The 20,185-nt window shown below is 39.8% G+C and overlaps 1 protein-coding gene across 2 annotated transcripts; it reads left to right on the top strand.

The window, feature by feature from the left end:
• Positions 1 to 1,160: 1,160 nt before the first annotated feature.
• LOC137290937 (uncharacterized) lies at positions 1,161 to 19,472 on the top strand. Of its 2 annotated transcripts, none has more exons than XM_067822150.1 (6): positions 1,161 to 1,284; positions 6,750 to 6,894; positions 7,122 to 10,043; positions 14,180 to 16,846; positions 17,071 to 17,214; positions 18,452 to 19,472. In XM_067822150.1, the coding sequence occupies exons 2-6, from the start codon at positions 6,765 to 6,767 to the stop codon at positions 18,502 to 18,504; spliced, it is 5,916 nt and encodes a 1,971-aa protein (XP_067678251.1). In that variant the 5' UTR covers positions 1,161 to 1,284; positions 6,750 to 6,764; the 3' UTR covers positions 18,505 to 19,472. The 2 variants fall into 2 exon arrangements, with proteins under 2 accessions (XP_067678251.1, XP_067678252.1); XM_067822151.1 differs by having other exon boundaries at positions 1,185 to 1,284; positions 17,071 to 17,236; positions 18,452 to 18,529.
• Positions 19,473 to 20,185: the final 713 nt, after the last annotated feature.

The following is a 20,185-nucleotide window of genomic DNA, read 5'->3' as shown; positions in this document are numbered from 1 at the left end:
CAGGCACTGCTAAATATCCTTGCGGTCGATGCTATGCGCAGAACCATTGAAATCATTAATAGGAGTCAGTATCAGAGGCGGATACAGCTTCTTTGAGAAAGGATCGAGGTGCATGTTATTTTTTTTAGAAAGGAGAGCACATTTCGTTTTCACCCGTTTTTGCGAGAATTTCAATGTTCATTAATAAACTTTCAGGACAAGGTGTGTGTGTGTGTGTGTGTGTGTGTGTGTGTGCGTGTGTGTGTGTGTGAGAGAGAGAGAGAGAGAGAGAGCGAGCGCTCGCGCGTGTGCGTGCGTGTGTGGATGTGGGGTGGGGGGATGGGTGGTGGGGGGTGGTGTGGGCAGCTGTAAGACAGGTAGCCCTACATTCGTTGTCTGTTTATTCACATGAACGATCACAAAACATGTTTAACTAACTGTTTAAAACAAAAAAATTTTACCGAAAACGTAAGCCACCATTCGAGAGATAGAGTTGGCTGAGTGACCGAGAAACACTGCACCAAAACAAAGTTTATGTCCAAAAATATGTGATTCGAAGATAAATGTCTTTAAAATTTCTAGATCTAGTTGGTAACAAATCAACTTTACCTGAAAAATACACCAATACTTTTTACAGCTGAGAAATACTCTCAAATGTGTGCCAGGTTCTCCAAATACATTTATTGTGTAAAATAATAGCCTGATAAGGTATTTTGTCGCTGTAAGAGCCCGATTATTTAACTGCATTATCTTAATTAATCACTGCGTGTCGTGCAATGTATTATTTTGCATGACAACTGCTGTGCATTGTGTTAGTGACGGGGTAGATAGAATCTCCAGGGGTGGGGAGTTGGGGTTGATACGGGTACGAACCGGTTGGATAGAAGGTTCTGCTACCTCGCCGGGCACCGCCATACTGTCTCTCAGCTGACCTCTCTATTGGCCTCATAAGTGCCTCTCATGTTGCACATCTCAATATTTTCACAATATTAAGACCCGTAAGACACTTTTACTATCCGATTTGGTTCTTGGCGTTAAAATTCATTGTGATTGTACATTTGGCCGAAGTAATGATGTGGAAAATTAGTTTAATAATGCTGTCGTTTTATTTGTTCAGCATGTTTACAGATCTTGAACTTGTCGAGCGTTCCCGCTCTGCACGCCATCTTCGGCTAGTTTCTCTCCCAGAATTCCGCAGCCAATTGCGCATGCGTTTTGATACCAATGCAAATGGCGGCACTTGTTATTGTTCCATGGCATTCGTGATAGAGGGACATTTCTAGGACAGATTTGACACCTTTGCAGGTAAAGATGATCCCAGCGACAAACAAGCAAAGTCAATTAAACCTTCATTTGCAACCTTGACACCAATTCAGTACCCCAAGATACGATTTATTCATCGAACTTTAATCGTTTCCGAGGGGTTTTGCAGACCCGATTTTCGATTTGCCAGCGAGGACGAGAGGAAAATCGCTTCTATATACCTACCAAATTGAGTAATTTCTTCATATTTTCAGACTGCAACAAATTCTATGTGTCTAAACTGCATTTATTTTAAAATTGCCGTCTGTTTTCTAATGCATCTCCGATCGATCCATGCCGGTGAAATTCGCCGCATGGTGAAGTCCGTAACCAGTGTAAATTGAGCACGTCCCCACCTCAAAATATCGAAGCGTAGGAAAGCCGAATGCTTGTCACCCCCTTTAGAATTCTCTGGCGTTGAACTTAACTGAGATTTTTTGTGAACGGTACAGTTTACATTCCAATATTGTGTTCGTTCATTACCTTATAAACTTGGTGTTCTCATTTTCTACCTGCAAAGATTGTTTACATTGGATATTTCATGTCAAGAAAAATGGCTTTTTATCCAGGTCATGGGCCTGAATTTTGACGTTTCATCACCGCTTTCGGAAATTCTAGTAACAACAGTACAACAGAAGTTATTTTGAAAAAGCGAAGATCGAGGTCAGCTCAGGGGAAAGTAATGCTAATTTGTTCAGTCTTAGGCAATTGAAAGTGCAGCTTACTGTGTCACTGGTGTAGAGGTCATGATGGTAATCCTCAAAACGTTTTGGGGCTTTAGTTTTATTTGTGAAATAACATTTAACATATTTGATTTCTTGGGTGAAATTTTCTTACAACTACCCACGACCAGGTAATGCAGTCTTAGGGTCATGAAATATACAACTGCCTGACAGGAAGTATGCAGCTTAGGGGTCCATATTTCAACATTCACTGGCGTAATAGTGGCAAAAGTGTTTTGCTCATTTTATGAATGTGTCTGGATTACCAGAGTAAGTTTGAAATATTTTAGTATTTGTTTATTAGTGTATGTCCCAGATGTGTTGACAATTTGTCATAACTAAATTTTGCTGCATACACTTGCATATTTCTGAATTATCATGAATAAATGTTTACTACTGTGGAGAATAGGGTTTGTTTGGGTAAGTCCTGATATTTGATTCCTTCTACCCTGGCTATCATCTCATGACAATGTTTCGAAAGTACTTTAATGAAAACTCATATATAGGTCAGTGCTGTCTTTTTTGTGATGTTAATATTTTGTCATCAATAGTGATTCTATATGAATGAATGATATGTCATAGGTTCATGCTTTATGGTTTGAAAATCCAATTTACGCATGTTATTTTTATTATGAAATTCAACAAATGCTCATCCCAATACAGGTAAAATGCAGAAAGGAAAGTTGCCAGTTTCATGTATAATACCACTTACTGTCAGGTGAGAAGCAACATTGTAGTGGTTCAGTGAGGCAAACTGCTGACAACATATAAAAATTCTATCCAAAGTAATACAGGAATGTTTTGAATTCTTACATGATATCGACATGATGTACTTGTCATGCTCTTTACAGTACAAAGTGTTATCTGTGTTGTGTTGACAATCTTGTTTGTGGAATTTTGTGGAAGTAAATAATGGAATTACATATGAATTGATCACTCTTTTGGGAAAATGGGTTTTCCCAATTTCTTTTCAGAATCTTATACAATGTTGAGAAAATCTCATGTATTTGACCTTTTTCTAGCCAAACCAATTCATGTCTGGGGTAATGTTTTGATGCAAACAGTGCTAAGCCTGTTGAGTATCCCGAGTGGAAACATTGCTGCTGATAACAAATGAGCCACTGTAGATATTATACCATATGCTTTCTCTCCAATTTAAGTTTAGATATTAGGTTAAGCCTTTTTTTTCTGGTAAAGTTAGTATTGCAATTTGCAGTTTATTGTTCAATAGTGTATACAATTCCTTACGAAGTTAGAGAATTAATGATAAGTCATATTTAACATAAAAATCCTGTCCATTACATAAGTAGGCCCAGTGTTGATCATTATATGGCTGACTATTTGTGCACCAGTATGTTGATCATGATTACCTTTTTGTTTCTGAGTGGAAAACTTCAAGAGATATTGACTGGAATCCTTGGAATTATATTTTTATTGAATGTTATTCTCTTTAATACCATTGCCACAAAAGGCGACTATGCTTGTCATAAGAGATGACAAATGGGATCAGATGGTCAGACTCTCTGAGTGTTGCTGAGTGCAGCGTAAAATTAAATTCACTCACTCTTTAATACCATATAAGGCTGGTGTGACTCCATCTGTGATGCATCAACAATTCATTGACATATGACCAGTGCATAGTCACCAGTAAATAGCTATTAAGAGCTATATAATCCAATATTATACCTGTGCAAACAGCATTCATGATGTGCTAAGTCTTGTAGGAATTTCAGACCTGCATGGATCTAGTTATCACATGATCATCCTAAACATGTCCCTGGCTTGATACCTTTTGGGGAAAATTAGAAAATTACATCAGTGGTAAATCAGCAAGTTCTCATGACAATGTGTTTTTGGATGGCAAGATTTTGGAAGATGAACCATTGTGCCAGATTTACCATCCCCAAATACATAAGAATGAAAACTATTTGGTATGTAATACCATTCTTTTGTTGTGTTATCTAACCAAATTCTCATCTCACAAATGGCACCTATGCACTTAAAAAGTTTGTTAGTTGCATCAGTAACTTTATATTGGTATGTTACATCACAAGATCAGTGCTTAGTTTTGGTGACTAAAGACAATATGACTTCTATAAACCAGGGATTAAATAGCATGTAGTAGATGAAAGGATGTGTAGTTGCTTGCACTTTACTTTTTCTACTTACCTTTTTTGAAAAAAACACATCGGTTTTCAGGACAGCAAGACAAATTGCTTTTTGTCCAAGGGGAGCTACTCTTGACTATACTATATTTCCCCAGGCACTGCATTTCCTGTCCATAGGCCCTTGTGTATTTCAGAAATCCATACATTATCGCTCACAACATAATACATTTTCTCAAGTTAAAAGTGTGTGTGTCTGTGTCTCTCTGTGTGTGTGTGTGTGTGTCTGTTTGTCTGTGTCTGTGTCTGTGTCTGTGTGTGTCTGTGTGTGTGAGAGAGAGTGAGTGAGTAAGAGAGAGATTCCAATACACGATGCCACTCAGTTCTTAATTACTATTAACTAATATCGTTTCATTACTGAGTGTGGTCTTGTGTAAGGATATATGTGAAAGTGCATATTTACTATCAAAACATTGATTTTGAAATATTTGAGCAACTTCACCAAGGCCTGTTGTCCAGTCAGATGAAATGTGTGATGTCCATACTAATGAAATGAATCAAGGTTAACTTACCTTTCAACCAAAAATGTCACCAAAACATTTTTGTGCATATGCTCTGTGTATCTTATGACCAAAGTTTAAATTTCATAATTTCATATCATTTATTTGTGCTTCTTTCTAAGAAGCCATCATATGAACATATGAAAAATTGAAGTAGTCATACAAGGGAGTACTTTAATATGACTGAACAGCCAACAACATGGTGTTACACTCATGCATCTTGTGCCAAAAGGTAAAGTGACTCACTAAAGTGTTTGCCTTTTTTCTGTGTATGAAATTGAACGTAGCTCTTGGTATGAACCAAATGGTAAAAGTTATTTCCAAACTTGAAAGCAGTAAATCTGACTACCCATAACCCCTTTTAAGTCTGGACATGTTAAAAAGTAACTGTGTTGCAATAATAGCATGGTGTTGATTGATAGAAGTCATTAAATTCCTGATAGGTTCTTGAAGCAATGAAGTTGGTGGTTGCAATCTTACATATGCATATATCAAAGGTCAGTTAGGTTCTACCGAATTCTTTAATTGTTATGAAGGGACTCATTTTCATCTGAAATATGGATAGAATGTTAATAATTATAACAACAACAATAATAAAAATAAATGCTTTTAAGCTTCTCTGGAATAGGCTAATATAGAGCCTGAGATGAATTCCTGCCAACAAACCTGATCTTGTCCTTTTTGATAAAACTAATGAAATTATTTATATCATTGAATTTTCTGTCCCTTTTGACAGCAGCATGATTGGCAAGATTCAGGAAAAGCATGATAAATATGCAGACTTCGCCTTTCAAATGTCTCGCCTGCATCCCAAGTACACTGTCGTCAGGCTCCCCATTGTTCTTTTTGCCCTTGGTTTGGTACCTCCTGACCTCTTGGCGCAGATCAGGAGAGTGCCCGGGATCTCCACCGTTAGCACAGCCCTTCTGACAATCTGGGTAATGCAGAAGGCTGCAGTGTTGGGGAGCCTCCATATTCTCCGGAAAGTTCTTGGTGGGTTCGACTAGGCAGTGTTTCCTGGGAGAAGTCTCATTCGCTGTCTGGGCTGCGTGTAGAGTGGGCGAGGGCCCTGAGCTGATGATGAGCCTTACCAGCCTGACTGTGCCAGGATCACCCAAACCCTCTCTGCTGTATATCAATCTTAATCTGTAAAACATACTAATAACAATAATAATTATAATGAAAAGTCTTATAATGCGCTAATCTCTATGCAACAAAGTATGCTGAAAGTGCTATCACACTGATCATCATTATTACCCCGGATAACCCAAGCTGCCTGTTAGGCACTAGTAGGTTATAGTCAGATGACTTTTATCTCACTGGGTACCCATGTTAGTCTTATGCTGTAGAACTTTCTTTTCTTTTGTCTTGCCATTTCCAGTACGTCATAATGTCGTAAATGAGTCACTTTCATCATATTCTTAATTCAGTGTTTCAAACTGCAAAAACATGTACATCTATTGTTTTAAATCTTAATAAACCCTTACGTTTGATTAATGATAATCCATTATCATGTTAGTTCTGGTTCAAGTTACCAGTAGGTAACTTGTATTAGATGCATTACTGCACAACAAACTGCAATTTGAGGTAGCGTGTGGAAGAGCACAGCACACATCACACACGACTAACATTAGTCATATCCGATACATTCCATCTCAGTCCTGTGGGTTGTGTAAGATAGGGGTTTTAGGCACAAAAACATGTTCCGAGGCCATTTGTGTTGAGTTCAACAATTTTTCTGTCAATTTAGTAAGATTCTTATATCATATACTTTTATGTGTGATGCAAGTCAACTTTTGATTTTGGCCACACCTATGTCTTGGATTGATAAAATTGGCTGTGATATAGGGTGGAATGTTTTCACCATTTTTTGCTCATTTTAGTTTTCATGTCTGTCAAAGTGTTCTTTCTTTAACCTGTCTAAGAAAAAAAGAACCCCAGCGATATTTTTCACATTTGTATGCAAAAAAGAATTTTCACTTACCGGGTACACTAAACTATTGGAAGGTTCTCTCTAAAATTGCTGTGAGAATATGTTAACATTTGCTCTGGTTGTAATGATTGATGTGGTAATGTTACAGGTGGGTGTTCAATGGATGTTGGAGATGGGTCCGCAGGAGGACTACATCGAGACAGTGCTGACCTGTGAAGGGGACTTTGATGATCCACAGCTTCACAGTCGCCTGGAGAAGTTCCGGCGGAGCTTGAAAGATCTCCTGCTGACGGGTATGATAAATTCTGTCGTTGATCAGTTTGCATTCTATGTTCAGTCAAAGGTCTGTCGTTTTTCCCATCTAAACATATATTACAATGTCAGATGATAGCAGTTAAGCTTGAAAGATCTTCTGTACGTCTACCATGATAAACATCTTCCACTTGTCAAGGCTTGACTCTCATACTTCCTGTTGTGCTGTCAAGACCAACAGTGTGTCACCTGTTGCTCTCTCTTTCAGATATGCACAAGCTTATCCTTAAGAAGGTTGAACCATGGAATAGTGTACGAGTGACTTTCAACATACCAAAAGAGGCAGCTTTAAGACTCAAGCAGCTAGCACAGCAAGGCAATGCAGCACTGCGTGAGCTTGGTGTCTTGGCTGTTCAGATTCAGGGTGATCAAGTTGTTTCTCTTACTATCGCGGGACGTAATAATGAGAGAACAGAGCTTATTCTACGCACAGCCGAGGTTAGGTCAGGGCAGCCAGCTGTGTCTGTGTTTGATACTGGGTTACAAAGTTCTGATGAATTAAACTCTCCTGGACCAAGCAATGTTGAAGTGACTCGAAAGAATATTGCTGATTACTTGAGGCAAGGGACCTCTTTGTTTGATACTATCATAAACCAATCGCAGCCAGGACCAGGTAATGGTGTGTTTAAATCTCCAAATGTGGTTGCAACATCGAGTGAGCCGATCCCATTCCGGGCGAACAATGTTATTAGTACATCTCCTGGTACCACGGCAACAGTCACCAGCCAAACACCAGTGTATAACTTTCCACCAGGGAGGAGCCCTACAGGATATCCAGCATCACCAAGTGCAAATTATCCAACATCTCCTAGTGCAAGCAGGAGCCCAGTCCACCAGCCAGGCCTCAAATACCCTTCTCCCCCTGGCCTTCCACCTGGAATACCGACTGCCCCATCTAGTATGGGCAGCATGAATCATGTTAGACTCCCACCTCCACCACCATACCCAGGTGTAAGCACTGTGAATAACATCCCAAGACCAGGCAAAGCTGTGAGTGTTTCCAGCCCCTTGCTGGTGAATTTGTTGCAGACTGAACCCTTGGTGGCTGGATTTAACAACCTGCCTGGCAGCAAGATGCTGCCACCACAGGAGGGGGGTCCTCCAGCCAAGAAGAGAAGACGTCCAAGAAAGTCTAAGGAAGCTACAAAGGCTTCTGCTGTACCTTCTGATGGAGAAGTACCTATACAGAGTGTTCTGAATCCAGCTCTGGATGCAGCAACAATGCTCTCCAATGACCGTGTTGAGAGCTCAATGGACTCGACCAACGCAGGTCATCCTGCTGACCCTAATGTCTCATTGAATCCCAATCAGAGGCTTACTCCAACCTCTATAGCTCCTGTGTTGGGGAGCCCCTCTCAGTTAAACATCTCACCTCTTAACATTGAAAATAGACTAAATCCTAATGAAAGTGTTGGGTCTGGTACCCAACCACCATCCGAGGGTTTGCCTCTCGGTGTAGACTCTTTATCTGAGCCATCTATACCAAATTTAATAGAGGAGAAAGGTTTTGTTCATGAACAGCCAGATCCTTTTCCACCCGAAATTACTGCAGGAAAAATCATTAACCCTTACACAGGACAGTTAGAACCTATGGATAGGAGCCCTGTTAAAAGTGCAAAATTAAGTGGTGGTGTTACACAAGTGAAAAACAAAGCTCAACGCGTGAAATCTGCTTCTAAACCCATTCGAGAGAATGTGCATGATGTATTTCTGAACAGGGGTAAGAAGCATGTAAACAAGAAAAGTGCTACAGTTACAAGTGAGGATGTGCAGGCCCTGGCTGTCATGACGGGTCAGGTGCCTGTTGCAGGAAGTGGTGATGTGTTTGGTGTTTCTAAAAGGACAGTTGAAAGAGAGCATTGCCAACCATCTGAGAGGTCACCAGAAAGTGCAGAGGTTGCTGCAGCTAGTGCAGAAGCAGCAGCAGCAACAGCAGCAGCAACAACAGCAGCAGCACATAGTGCTAATGTACCACAACAGATCTATGCAGAAGCCCAGCAGTCTAGTCAGTGTGCATCCACAGCTGTCAGTGTGTCCGCATCCTTGTCCAGTACAGCAATGCCAAGCCCAACTGAGTCTCAAGCTAATGTTACAATTGGTATGGGAATATTGAACTCAGCGGGGCCTTCAGTAGCCAGTCTGGCATCTGGAAAGGCCTCCTCTCCACCATACCCAAGTGGACCTCTTGGGCAGCCTTTGTTGGAGACTTCAGCAAAGCAACAGGCCCAACCAGCACAAAGTGTGTCTCGTTCGGCAGAGCTGCATAATAGTGACAGCAAGTCCCCATTAGCTGTGGACAGTGTGTTGCAGTGTACTCCTGCAGCCAGTGAGGTTGTACTCACTGTGGCCCAAAGTGCAAAGGCTAGTGCTAAAGTTGACTCTGTTTCATTGCTCAATTCCCCTTCCACCAGAACCACAGATTCCAATTGTATGTCTGCAAGTCCAGAAAACAAGATGCCATCTGAAGGAGATGACAATTCAAACCACAGTGGCATAATAGGTGATATTACAGCTGATAACCCTACCTCCGCTGGTTCTTTCCTGGACTCAGGGTCTGGCAAAGTGTATAACCATGACTCGGGGGTTGGGAGCTCGTCTGAGCGATCTGATGACACTCCTTCTGAACCTGGGGACAGCGAGTTTCGATCGACTCACCCTGCTGACTCGGAGGAATTGTCCAAAACGCAGAAACTGTTAGACTGTAAACCTGAGTCAAAGCAGATGACTGTTGGGTATGTGATGGACAATGACCACATGCCACAACAACATAAGGACAAAAGTGACTCTTCACATATGCCATTTACAACCGAAAAAGTGGCTTCTTTAGGGCAAATCAAGAACCATACGAACCTAATGTATGGTCAAACTCCTAGCGATCTCCACCCAAACAATCAAGTTACAGTGCTGCAATGGTCAACCAAAGACTCCAAACCACTTGCTGGTCATAAACATATACCTGACTATGAACTGTTAATGACTTCTCGGATTGGTAAGTTAAAAAATGGTCCCTTGTTGCCTGATGGTTCAGTTCACAAAAACTTGGATAGGCATTCTTCATCACCTACCAAGTCAAAGACTGTTGCAGACATTGGGAATCCTCATAACTCAAATGAACTCTCCTACTCAAAAGGTGCGTATAGTGTGTGTGTGCTTTGAAATTCTGAGTTGACTAATATGTTTCCTTGCAGAGAAATATGAATAGCCAGGCATCCAGTTACGTTTTTTCAACTTTTTGCACTTGGTTATGTTTTTCTGAGACAAAATCTTGCTTGCCACAAAAGGCGACTATGCTTTTCGTAAGAGGTGACTAATGGGATCGGGTGGTTAGGCTCGTTGACTTTGTTGACACATGTCATCGGTTTCCCAATTGCACAGATCGATGCTCATGTTGTTGATCACTGGATTGTCTGGTCCAGATTCGATTATTCGTCCAGACCGCCACCATATAGCTGGGATATTGCTCAGTGCGGCGTAAAATTAAACTCACTCACTCACTAACTCACTCACTCACTCACTGAGACAAAATCTAATGTTTTTCTGAGACAAAATCTGAACTAGATTATTTCTCTAATTTCATAGACAAGAGTACTTCAGCTGGTAATATTTATTTGTTGGTCAAGGTCACTGACAGGGTCTTACTTCTGTGTAAAGGTAAGGGGTGTAACAAGGTCAAAACTAATTCAACCATGGTGTCTGTGTATGAAACTATAAAACAAATAGATATATTTTCAACAAGCAAAGCAATAGTTTTGGGATAGGATAAAAAGCTTGATTAATTGTGTTTTTCATATTCTCAGCCAAAATCCAAGCACAGAATTTGCACTGCTGTCCCACAGAATGTTTTGTTCAATGTATTGTGCATACATGTGACGCAGGAAGGATGTATCTTTCAGCACAATAATAAGTATTCTTTTGAAGAAAGTTGCACCTAGCTCCTATAGTGAGCTTACATATACATATTCATCGTTAACAAGCCTGTGTCATGCCAGCCACCATACCTGACTGTGGCCTTGACCTACTCTCCACCAAAAATAGCCAGGGATCTGATGGGACACATAATATTTATAGCCAATCTGTGGCCAGCAGGAATGAGTGAATGATTAAATGAATGAATGATAACTGTATAAAGCACTGTATCCATTCACAAGGATGTGGGATCTAGGCTCACAAATAGAAAAAACATGAAACTGTCAAAAGCAACTAAGTGAACGGTTTTAAAATTGTGCACTGCATGCGTCATATTATGGCATAGTATGATTGTTTGTGATTAAGCTTCTGGCAATTACCTGGAAGTGGGTAGTATTATAAAAATAATTTATTTTACATGAATATGAGATAAGGCAAGATGACCTTGTCAGTTGTCACACCCTTTTCCTTTTATTTAGTGCTAAGACCCCTTTGGGAACAATATTTACCTTGATGGCAGTTTTTAGTAATACAAGCCCTTGTGTGTTCACCAGTTGTGAGACTAAAAGAGAGGCTTTTTTATTTTATTTTTTTTAAATGGAAAGAACACATATTGGAACATTTAGGAATTGTTTTCTTTAATGTGGTGAAAGAGGGCAAAAAATACCTTGTCATGTTAAAACTGGAACCAGCACCTTAGGAATCTGAAACCTGTCAGAAAATCTTAAATTTACTGGATTTTGACAACCTAGTTTGTTTTGTGCATCTACATCTTTTTCCACTGAGTGTGGAGGTTGGCAGACCTCAACCTCATTCTAACAACTCTCATGCTTTTAATATTTGGTGACATAATCCTGGCTTTAACCTGTCATGATAATAAGGTTGTGATACCACACAGGATACACATAACAATTCTTGACATTTGTCTCAAGGAAATATTTCCACAGAACAAGTACACCAGTAATAACCTGTATTATGTATCTAGTACCTGTGAATGTACAGGGTAGACTAGGTCTTCAGCAACCCATGCTTGACATAAAAGGCGACTATGCCTGTTGTAAGAGGTGACTAACTGGATTGGATGGTCAGGATTGCTGACTTGGTTTACGTGTTGGTTCCCATTTGTGCAGATTAATGCTCGTGCTGTTGATCACTGGATTGTCTGGTCCAGACTTTAATATTTACAAACCTCTGCAATGTTGCTGGAATATTGCTGGGGATGCATAAAAGTTCACTCACTCACTTATCTTTGTTATGATGCATGATATATGCTGCCATCAACAAGTAGTAGTAGTATTAGGTTGATATCTGAAACAGTCTACCAAATAGGTTACTAACTAATCAAGATGATAAATGTGTTCTTGCAAATATACCTTCTATCTGAAAGGTATAACTTCAAAAGAATCTGGCATGTACAAGTGTAAAATGCATTTTGCAGTGACATTAAAATTCTAAGAAATGATAGCTAGGAGCTCTAATCAAGGAGAATTGATCAGCAGTATATATTGAATTATGTGGTGTTTTACACAGAATTTACGTATCTCTACATAAATCTGCTGAGACTATTTACTGACTGCCGCATATAGCTGGAATGTTGTGGAGTGCGTATTAAAATTAAACTAAACTCACTCATCCTTTACAGTTATGATAATGTCTTGTGTGCATGGATACACTATCATGCCCTTGCTCAGATTTCTGAGGTCTTTTTAGGACACAGTAAATCATGTTTGATTTAATGTTGTAATGAGAAACTGTTTTATGTGTATCAGATATTTCTTTGTGATTATTTATATGCAGATTGGTTGTTTTAGTTAAGTTCTGTAGATGCCTTGGTAGTACTTTACATAATGCATTAGTGCTAACAGACCATGCACTAGTATTAGAGTTTCTGTTGGCCTTGTCAGAGACCCATGCTCTGCTAAATGTGACTACCAACACTTACCCTGGTCAAGACGATATGATTAAAACTAATGAGAATATTTATCACCTGCAACGTGAATATGTCTACAAAAGAGAATTTTGCAGTTTTTTACGTTGTTGTTCATATTCCCTACTACCAGAGGGTTTCTTTGTCAGCAATAGCACACATGCATGGTGGTCTTCAGTAGTTGTTTATCTATCATCTTCTTCATTCTAATTAATACATACATTAAATGCAGCACTACTCATTACTCACCACTTGTTGGGTTTACTGTGTGTTGGGTTCAAAATCCAGATTCAACCTGACTTTCTAAATGTGACCAATGGCTTCACCAAAGTAGTAGACATCTAAGACGTTTGTCATTACATGCTTTAACCATTGTATAAAGTGACATGTCCTTATGATGTGAGTTTGGTTTTACTCTGCTGTCAGAAATATTCCAGCTATATGTGGCAGTCTGTAAATAACTGCATCTGGACCAGACAATCCAGTGGTTGACAGCATGAGCATAGATCTTTGCAGTTGGGATAATGGGATACGATGATGTGTCAACCAAGTCAGGTAGCCTGACCATCCGTTGCCATTAGTCACCTCTCAGTAAGCCCGAAGATGAATTTTAATCTGAATCTTCATGAGTCGTAATGTAACATGTTCTGAAACAGTTAGCCTTATCTTCGAAAGTTTATATGTGTTAATGTGTGATATGAAAAGAACTTGTGACAAGAGCGTTTATATTGCCTGACGAGGGGGTTAAGAGTTAACAGTTAAGCCTTACTGTTCAGCTCAGCTCAGCCTGATGAGGGGGCTGGGATAATCCCCGAAACGTCTTGAAAATATACTCAAGAAGTTGCTATCCATAAAATTTGTCCTGTATTAGATGTAAACAACCAAGCTGTTGCTCTTGCTATGCTTGGTTGCATCTGATTCTCCCTACCAGTGTTGTACATTGCTTGTATTCAAATGCCTGCCACTGAGTTTTCAAAATCAAGAAAGAAAAATACTAATTACAGCTTCAGGAAATGCTGCAGTCATTCAGACAGCTTGGTTTTTCAACAAGGAAGAATCCTTCATATTGAAGTTCATATAAAATCATGTTGATTGTGTCTGTGTCAGTCGTGACTATTAAAAGGGTGTTGATCACATGGCATAGTAGATATATGGCTAGTATTCTAAAGTCATGAATTATTGAATATGTTTTATTTGTAAAGAAAGGTGTTTTCAGGACCAGTTGTAGCAAATTAGTGTGGAAATAATGTATCGTATGTCATCTATTTTTAATATTGGCCTTTATCATTGTCACCAACTTGTACAAATTGTTGTCAGTTAGTGGCACTGAATGTATGTGAATCTGATCTGATTTTAGGGTGAAAGCTTTGTTATTGTCACAAACGCATATTTTTGTGTATTTATCTTCTATATAAGTCATTTGTTTTCTTTAGGGCTGTCATCAACTGATGGTGAATTGCAAACCTCCAGTCCTCCAACATCCCAGCCGGATGCAGACCAAGTCAGTGACCACCCACCTTTCAGTGCTGACACTCTTAAGACTCAAACACCTCCAAATTCCCTTTCCACAGGAGACATCACAGATAGAACGTCCAATTTTCAGTGCAATACTAATAGCCCTGAGTGGTTGAACCTTCCTGGGCTAACCTCCCAGCCTGTAAGCAGTGTATGTGATACAGATACAAGTGATCTGCATGAGCTAAGTCAAAGTTATGCTCAGAGCGGGAGGCTAGAGCCTCACTCCCCTGGCGGGCTAGGGCAGTGTTTAACAAACATTGATGGAAAGTGTCAAGCTTCATCTCCAAAAAGTGCAGCAGAGAAATTTTTCCCAGGTATTGCTGACATTGATGGGATGCAGACAAGTGCTAGAGGCATGCAGTTAAAAGGTGGTCATCCTCCAGATGGACTAAAAGGATCCAATATCACCAGCAAGTACTCCAAAAGATCCTCTCCTGTGAATGTGAACATGCTTAACCACATATATGCACCAGGTTTGCCGCTTCCAAGACGATTGACTGAATCTATTCAGAGATTAGTTAAACCTTTGGGAGATCTACCTCAAATGCGAGCGTGTAAGTCTCCTGGTGCAAGTGGATCAAAGCAAGGACCAAATGGGGAAAAGTCCCCACGGGCTGCTCATGGTGCACGATCGCCTGGAGCGAGTGTTCCGAAAAGCAGTCCAAATGGTGGTATTCCCACAAGTCAGGCAGCATTAGCATCAAGTATGCCATCCAACTTGCCCAACCTACAGCAGAACACTTTGAGTGGAGGTGCTGTCTCAGTAAACTGTACTACTGGCATGCCAGTATCAGCATCTGTGTCACAAACTTTTATGTCCGTTGATGGGCAATCAGGATCTCATATGGCTGGCTCTGTTAACCAACAATCATCAGTAGCAGACAGGAACTTCTACTCCAGCCCCCAACAGCATTCCACACCTCACGGCACATATTCATCCTCGTCAGAAAACCAGCTGTTTGATAGTAATGCAGTAGCAGCTTCTCAAGCAAATGTTGTTGATGGCATCCCTCCTAGTCAGCATCCAGAACTGACAGACTCTGCAGTGATGTCAGATAATCAACAGACCAACATGGCTGATCAGTTAGTGCCTTTGTCTATGTCCCACAAGTGCAATACTCATAGTGGACCCTTGTCACAAGCTAATCCCTCATATGCAAAACCTGTTTCTGCTTCTGCAGATGATGTGTCTGACTTAAGTGATGTGAAGAAAACACACTCCCAATCTGATCTCAGTGACAGTGCTGCAAGCCATAATAGTACAACTACAGAACCAATCAGTACAAGTAATGGGGGCAGCTGTCCTGTCCCTCTTCCTGTGAACTGTGTCCAGTCTGAAGCAGCGTCTACTACAGGAGAATCTCAGCATCAGGGTGAAAGTATGTCCCTGGCTGATGGGCAGCATCTCTCTCAGCATTCCATGGTGCAAAGTGCGGGTAGTAGTGATGCTGTAGGTGTAGCTAGCAGTGCTCAAAGGCAGCTTCATGCGCCCATCATCAACACACAGCCAAATCCAAGTGATAGTTCAGATGTGCCAAAATTGTCATCTGTTGATGGGGCAGATGTTGAATCAGTTGATCAATGTCCACAAGATGCTGAGATGAATGAAGGGACACACATCAGCAAAGATGTCAAAGAGGTTGACACAGCCTTAAGTCAAGACGCTACCATCGCAGAGTGCTCTCCCAAGGATACCAAACATGAAACTCAAGATCTATGCAGTTCAGAGGCAGCTAACATCTCTGACACTCCTCCAGTAATTGAACCAATTGTTTCACTACAGACTGAAACCTCAGACATACCCATTACAGAGTACAAGAATGAGGACAATGAATTGTCCATTGACTCACCAATGGGAAATCCTTCCAGTGAACCTGTAGAAGGACCACAGGATGGAAATGACCAAGAGGCAAAACCCATAAAAAAGGTGGCAGAATTACTTATTAAACCTGCAACAAACTTAAATCCATCAGTTGAATCAATGAGGACTGAGACAACAGCAAAAGAAGAAGACATGTTAGCAGAAGACAAAGTAAGTAAGACAAGTGATGATGTAGAGGGTGTGGAGACTGAATCCAAGGGTCAATTCAGTACTGTCCAGCCTCCAGTCTTGCAACCAGAGCCAGAGTCCATGCCAACAAGGAGAATCACAAGAAAAAGGAAGTCAACACACAGTGAAAGTGATGGCAAAGAAAATGACACAGATGCTGCTCCAAGACCAGATGCTCCTGAAATAACTGCAAAATCAATAATTGCCTATCAAAATTCAGATGCTGCATCATCAGCAAAAATAGACTCAGCTGTTTCTGGCCCCAGGACAAGGGAAGCTAGGAGGCATCCTCATGGTGAAGAGAAGATGAAGAACACAGAGGAAGTGAATGATAAGCCTGCATCAGACAAACAGCAGGAGAAATTGGGCCATCTGGACAAACAGCAACTGTCCCCAAAGGAAGGAACTCAGGAGAGGAAACTTGATGGGACAGGTGCATCAAAGGAAGATGACTTATCTACAAAGAGGGGCAACACCAATAGAAGAAACAAAAGTTTGCCTGTTGCTGGCACTGAGAAGCCACAGCCCTACTGTAAGTATTAACTTGATTTCTCTTTGAGAATATATGAATAAGATGTGTAAAATGGCTTCGTTTCTAAAATGGCTCTTATCTTAAGAGTGTTTATGAGATAAACATGAAATACTTTCTAGAATATTCCTTTTAGTTTTTTGGGCCATTGTTGGATATTGTAAATGAAGATATAAATTGTTTAAAATTCACATGAAATATTTTCAAATTGTGCCTTCTTGCTTCAGCTTTTTTTGACATTTCAATCATCCGTGGACGAACCCGGAGCCAGTCAGCACCAATGACTGAAAACAAAGACCAGAAAGTTGAGAAGGAGAAAGAGGAATCTCCTGACTCTCAGAAAAGGTCAACAAGATCCTCACGACAAAAAGGTAGAGATTTCTGCTAGTAAAGGTACTGCTAACCACACCATTGCTGTTGTATCTTCCTGTTATGTCAGCTGCATGTTTAGCCTGTGAAAATATATAGATGTTGACATAGTTGTGTATTCAACTTTAGGTGAAAGTAGATGGAACTATCTTTACGCCAAGGGTCAGTTATAACATTTTCTTTCCAATGCTACCTTCCCTTAATGTCAGAGTATTGAGAATTTATTCCTTCTATGCCAGTCAATTTATTTGCATTAATTTACATTGAAAGATACCTTGGGCTTTACGTATAGTCTGCATCCATTGTTATATTTTAGAAAACTCACACCCTGCAGGAGACAATTTTAGCATAGTCTCAAGCAGCTCAAGGTGTCAGTTCCCAGCTGTAGATGTGAATGCATTGCATCATATTGCTCCACTGTTGCCTCATATTTTCATTTTCAATTGTTGTTAGTGTATTGTCTCCCCATGGAAACAATTTGGAAATTCTTCAGGATCTATCCACTTAGCCTGAATTTATTAATTACTTGCTAAGTACAAAGTGTAATTCAAACTGTTGTTCCATATACAGTATTTCCTGAAAAAAACGATGAGAGTCAACATCACATCAGATATAAAGCTGCTTAACTGATACCTTAATCAGAATTTGTACATATATTGTTTTGCTAATATGGATGTTTTTGTTTGATTTGTAAACACATATGTCGTATCACCTTATCAAAAATAGGTGAAAGTAAGACATTTGTGTTTATGAGAATAAATACTTTATAGTTAGGTTTTGTATGATTTACCACTTGTTCACAATTGCATAAAAACCTCCTTTTCTCTTGTTATACTGACCCATGAAGGTCTGTGTTAAAATTGATCTACAGTAACCCATGCTGGTCGTAAGAAGCGACTAATGGGATCAGGTAGTCAGACTCTCTGACTTGGTTGACACATTTCGTTGTGTCCCAATATCCCAATAACTTTACTCAAACACTCTTGGGATACTGCATCAGCTTCTGTTGTTACGAGATGAATGGGGTAGCCAACTGGTGAAAGCATTAGCTTGTCACACCAAAGACCTGTGTTCAATTCCCCACATGGGTGCAATGTGTGAAACCCAGTTGGAGTTGTGATAAACATGATAAATATTATACATGTATCTCCTGTCTTATACAGGAGTTATGTCAGTTTGTTCTGAGTTAGTTACATTTGAATATTCAGTGTGCAATGATCTTGTTGCTTTTCCTTCCAGATCACCCTGAACAACCAGTTGCCAAGCGACGCCGATCACGTGATCACAGATAGAAGTCTCACTGTAGACCTAGACGAACTACTGAATACTTCACTTACATAGTCCACTGTAAATAGGCCAGTCACAGATGACCGTGTAGAACACTTCATACGACTTGTTTCGTTGAGAGAGTGCTCATAATACGTATGCCAGTTTCCCAGAAATTCCATAAACCAATGTGGTAATTATCAGCATGTTGTACATAGCCAGAATGTAAATATCTATTGCCGACTATTTAAGTTTGCTGTAACTCTGTACAGACTTAAATCCTGACTGTTTCAAGTGATATTGACCCCAGACCCTTTTTGAGAATTTAGAGTATATATTATGACTAATTATTGGTTTCACTCGGTTATCGCTATTGATAATTCATAGGGGATTTATCTAGTACATGTAGATTATGTACAATTTTCCAAAACTATTTGTTATTTAAAGATATTTTTTTTAACAATCAAAACCCATTATTGATGATGTTTTGCTTTTGACCACACTTCATGCCAAATGTTTACATGCATAGTGTATGGGTTTGACACCCTGTTCGTGTTTTTGTGTGAGCGTGACAAAAAATGTGATAGTTTTTGACAAACTGCCATGTGAATGCATAATTTGACATTTGTAATACTTTTGAGAGATACACACCTCTCAAACAGGCTACCATTACTGTGTGAAGACTGTTTTCTAGCATCTTTTCTCGTGTGTGTATATAACGCCTTTCCATAGTGATGTAACATACATACTCTCACACGGCTTTTTGCAGTTACTAAATCTTGTTGATATCATGAAATAAACATGTGTGGTACTAGAGTGATTTCTTCGAGAGACTTTATTGAAGGCTTACATTTACAACTGTTTTGCTAGTCTTTGTTGTACAGTTTTCATTATTAATATTTTTTTTGAAAGATTACAAATCATAGAGATACATTGACTGACTGTATATATCATTCTACATAATACATACATAAATGAGGATCCTTTAGAATCACTTATGTTGTCTTGTTGTTTCTGTTTTAGTGTGATTTTGAACTGCAGTGGCCACCTAGTGTTGAGCTACCTGACCTACTCATTGGCAGATCTAGCTTGCCTGCTCATTTGCCGACTTTCTGTTCTTTGTTAGGCTGGCTGTCAGCTTGGGCTTAGACGCTTTCCTCTGCAGTCTCTCGTCGCTGAAAGACTGTATATTTTTTTATTTTTATATACAGTATTTGTGAATAAAGTATAGATCTTATTTCTTAACAAAGTACCTACATCTTTGTGATACTTTGATAAGGAGGTTAGAAGGACGGAAGACCATTAAGGTTAGGGTAATGAAGGATAGGCAGTGTTAGGCACCTTGTGCTAAGTTCCGATAGGTCACAATTTTTTTTGTGACTTGTTTCTTTAAAAGTACATTTTGGGAGAAGGCAAGTGTTTCTCCCAGACTTTCATTGATCTCTTTACTTGTGTGCATGTCTGACTTGCGTGATGTATGAATGACCATTGTCTATATGAAAACAGGAAAAACTGGACTACAAAAAAGCGTTCAATTCTAAAGGAGAACATCTGCAGCATTTCTGTTGTTAGTGCTGGATGCTGCAAGGTCATCTATATATAGATTTCTACCAGATATGGGTGGATCTTAGAAATTGGTCTTGATGGTATGTAGAACAATTTGAATGATGGGATCCAATTGTCAGTGTTGTTAAAACAGATCTTTTA

Source organism: Haliotis asinina, chromosome 7 (genome assembly GCF_037392515.1).
Source record: "Haliotis asinina isolate JCU_RB_2024 chromosome 7, JCU_Hal_asi_v2, whole genome shotgun sequence".
Classification (NCBI taxonomy): Eukaryota; Metazoa; Mollusca; class Gastropoda; order Lepetellida; family Haliotidae; genus Haliotis; species Haliotis asinina.
The sequence above is the reverse complement of the archived record's forward strand: the minus strand, read 5'-3'. Positions and strand labels throughout refer to the sequence as shown.

Excerpts from the sequence above, each read along its gene's own strand:
- LOC137290937 (XM_067822150.1), top strand. The coding sequence starts at position 6,765 with ATGTTGGAGATGGGTCCGCAGGAGGACTACATCGAGACAGTGCTGACC. Across the intron at positions 16,847-17,070 it reads TGAGAAGCCACAGCCCTACT|CTTTTTTTGACATTTCAATC; the intron begins GTAAGTATTAAC and ends TTCTTGCTTCAG. Across the intron at positions 17,215-18,451 it reads AAGATCCTCACGACAAAAAG|ATCACCCTGAACAACCAGTT; the intron begins GTAGAGATTTCT and ends TTTTCCTTCCAG.